The sequence below is a fragment of the Acanthisitta chloris genome, unplaced genomic scaffold (assembly GCF_000695815.1).
Source record: "Acanthisitta chloris isolate BGI_N310 unplaced genomic scaffold, ASM69581v1 scaffold30962, whole genome shotgun sequence".
NCBI classification, from domain to species: domain Eukaryota; kingdom Metazoa; phylum Chordata; class Aves; order Passeriformes; family Acanthisittidae; genus Acanthisitta; species Acanthisitta chloris.
This window is the reverse complement of record NW_008661540.1, coordinates 1-3477: the sequence shown is the minus strand read 5'-3', so window position 1 is coordinate 3477 and position 3477 is coordinate 1. Positions and strand designations below refer to the sequence as shown.

Sequence of the window (3477 nt, the reverse complement as noted above, 5' to 3'; positions counted from 1 at the left end):
AGCTCAAGGCAGAGTTCCTGCTATGGCATTTATTAAGTGCAGCTTCTGGAGTAAAACTCTGATGGTTTTCCACTTTCCCTTTTTTTCCATTTGAATTCTGTCACTGATTTGATTTTATGAACTCACAGGATCACTTTCAGGTGTTCTGGTGAAACTCAGCAACCTCAGCTGGGCTGGAGTGCAGTCAGTCACCTCCTGAAGCTCTGACATCTCAACAAGGCAGGGCTGTGCCTGGTCTAGGCTTTGAATTGGGATTACATGTGGGATTTGGCATCCAAAATGTAAGAAGTAATACACATGTCATATACAATATATTTATGTCTCTTTGGAGTACACGAGCTATCTAAAATTTGCAGAAAATCTTTGATTAAGTTCCAAGTGCTGTAAAGGCTTTTTCTGTGACTTTAGTCAGGAATGTCTGGAACACCAAGCAGCGAGTTTCACTGACTTTCTGTGCCAAGTCAGTGCTGTGACACAAATCAGAAGGGCAAGCAAATCCTCTTTAACAACTTCAGAACATTCAAGCACAATATCAGCATAACTCCCTGTGCCTCTGACGGAGCAAAACCTCAGGACTTCGCAAATTCAGTGGGATTTCCCATCAGGTGCTCTCAGTGTCCTCCTCAAAACAAACACATGCTACTCCTTTCGAGACATATTTGACCATGTCTATTTCCCCACCACTGTTACTTGGCTTCTGAAAGTGAATCTCAATCATGTCCTGGATGCTTTCTTCATCCTCTTCCATCTCTTTAAATCCCTTCAGGAGAATGGTCTTCTTGGACACCGCACAGTAGGGCTGTGGAGGAAGGAACAACACACATCAGCTGTTCCACGTGCACTGACAGGTAAGAGAGTTAAATTCCTTGATCAGGAACAGCTGAGATCTTGGAGTACATGCTAAGGCTTTGGCTATTGGGGTGTATTTGTCACTGGAAATAAGAATTCTGAACTTCACCATACACTGCTGTGAAGGGTCTTGAGGGGAAGCCATAGGAGGAACAGCTGAGGGCACTTGGGTTATTCAGCCTGGAGAAAAGACTAAGGGGAGTCTCACTGGGGTCTGCAGCTTCCTGAGGGGCAGTGGAGGGAAGCACTGATCTCTGTGACCAGTGACAGGACCCAGGGAATGGTCTGGAGCTGAGTCAGGGGAGGGTTAGGTTGGATATCAGGACAAGGTTCTTCCCCCAGAGGTGTTTGGGCACTGAACAGGGTTAGGTTGGATATCAGGACAAGGTTCTTCCCCCAGAGGTGTTTGGGCACTGAACAGGGTTAGGTTGGATATCAGGACAAGGTTCTTCCCCCAGAGGTGTTTGGGCACTGAACAGCTCCCAGGGCAGTGTCACAGCCCCAAGGCTGACAGAGCTCAGGGAGTGTTTGGCCAATGCTCTCAGGCTCAGGGTGCAGTGTTGGGGTGTCCTGGGCAGGGACAGGAATTAGATTTGATGGTCCTCGTGGGTCCCTTCCAACTCAGCAGATTCCATGATTCTATGATTCCACCGAGTTCAATGCATCTAGATTCCTTAACCAGCATGTCCTACACTCCTTAATGCTCACACACACTGGATTTGGGGACCTCTGACATCTCCAGACAGCATCACTCCCAGCAACCCCTGCCAAGACTTGCCCCACACCTGCAAAGTATGCTGCTGAGACTCCAATCATGCTTTAATTACAGAGCCCTGATTATATATACAACAAGGACTTGATTACTATCTACTCCTAAAACCACAGAGAATCTCAGTAAGAACATGATGAGCACAGGTAGAGAAGTCAGGATTTGGGCTGAAGGAATGGATGATTCCATGAGCAAATGTTTCATTAGCTGAGTCTCTGCTGAGGCTATCACCAAGGCCTCATTAGACATCTCCTGTTTCCCACAGATCTGTTCTATCAGCCTGGACTGGAGTCTTTTACCTGGAACTTCTTCAGCTGCATCTCAACAACTGGGGCCACAGAAAGTCTGTAGCTCCTTCCATTGGCATAGAAAGGGTATTCAGCACATCTCACAAAGTTGGTGCTTGCTGAAATGGAGGATGAGAAGGAGTGAGAGGAAATGTCATTTGAACTGCATTTTATAAGTATATTGGACAAGACTCATCTCTATGGATGTAGAAACTGATACATGATAACACACGTGAAACTAACAGATCATCACAAGCTTGTAGATTCTTCACATGGATTCTGCAAAATGTTTACTTGGCACTTCCAATAAAAACACCCCAAAGTCATTAAGCAGCCAGAAAAGCTTCTGAACTCAATCTAAAGCAGCTGCTCTAAGTGGCTGTGGCTCCAGTGGTCTCCACAGAATTCCATCCAATTGGGCAATTGGAATGTCTAATTTCATTGCCATGGAATATGAGCTGAAATCAAACACATTTCCCTCATTTTCTTGTGTCTGGCAGTGCAAAGAGGGAAAAAATGGGGTTTTGGCACAGTTAAGGAAGAAATAAAGCTCACAAAGTGTGTATCAGGTTGTGTTTGATCCCAGAGGGATGTGAGGAAATGTTGCTGTATTTACAGCTTTGATCTGCTTAGCTCTCCCTGGGGAGAATTCCCTTCAGAGGGTGACACAGGAGGGACAAATATGGGCTCACTATGGGCAACAGAATATTCCACATGGTACCTCCAGGCCTGAGGAATGTAACCACAGCTGTTCTAGACTGTTGGTCGTAGGCCACATCTTCTACTTCTCCTCCTCCCTGCTGAGTTCTGGAGAAATTCAGCTCCAGTTTGTCCCTCATCCAGTCCTCAGGAATGGGCAGCTCAGGTATCTCCGAGACTTTGATCTTCTTCCCAGAAACAGTGACATGGAGCTGAAAACAGACATTTGGGTTTTGTGCTTGGTGACCGAGAACACCAGAAAACCATAACCCAAAAGCTTTGGAAGAGTTCAACCCCCATTTTTTTTCAGTTTCAGGGCTCACCTCGAAGTTGAGCTCTGCCTGCAGCACGCAGGGCTCGGCGCTCACGGCCACCGCGCTGCTCTCCAGGCTCACCGAGTGCCTGCCCAGTGCCACCAGCCTCTGTGCCACTGCGGGGACAAGGGGCATTGAGAGACCTTCCAGGGCCACCAAAACCCCAGAGGGTCCCTGAGCTCGTGGGGAAAACATCCCTGGGCTCAGCACAACGGGGAGAGCGGAGGCAGTAATCAATAACGGGATCGGTGAGTGCGATTGGTGCGGGAACAGATACCCCAAAGCGTAAGAGAGAAGGTTAAAACAGAGGAAAAGTACATGAGCAGTGATGGAGAAATGGATCACTTTATATACAAACCTGTTGTTAATTATACAGGGATTAATGACCAGTGGTAAATAGAAAAATATTCTTAGTGCAAGTCAATCGAGGATAAATGTACTATGAAACATAATGGATAATGAATCAAACAAATAATCAATAATCGTATTGTAATAAAGGAGAAATAGATCGTTTTATATGCAAACATATTATTGATTGTATAGTGATTAATAATTAGTG

The 3477-nt window shown here is 46.0% G+C and overlaps 1 protein-coding gene across 1 annotated transcript; it reads right to left on the bottom strand.

Annotated features, from left to right (window-relative positions):
• Positions 1-601: 601 nt before the first annotated feature.
• Positions 602-3034, bottom strand: NMI (N-myc (and STAT) interactor; the record flags this gene model as incomplete). The annotated part of the gene is made up of 4 exons (XM_009070276.1): positions 602-799; positions 1918-2024; positions 2627-2816; positions 2928-3034. Coding segments are annotated over 4 exons (602 nt in total), but the record flags the coding sequence as incomplete, so codon positions are not given.
• Between the last annotated feature and the right edge of the window lie 443 nt (positions 3035-3477).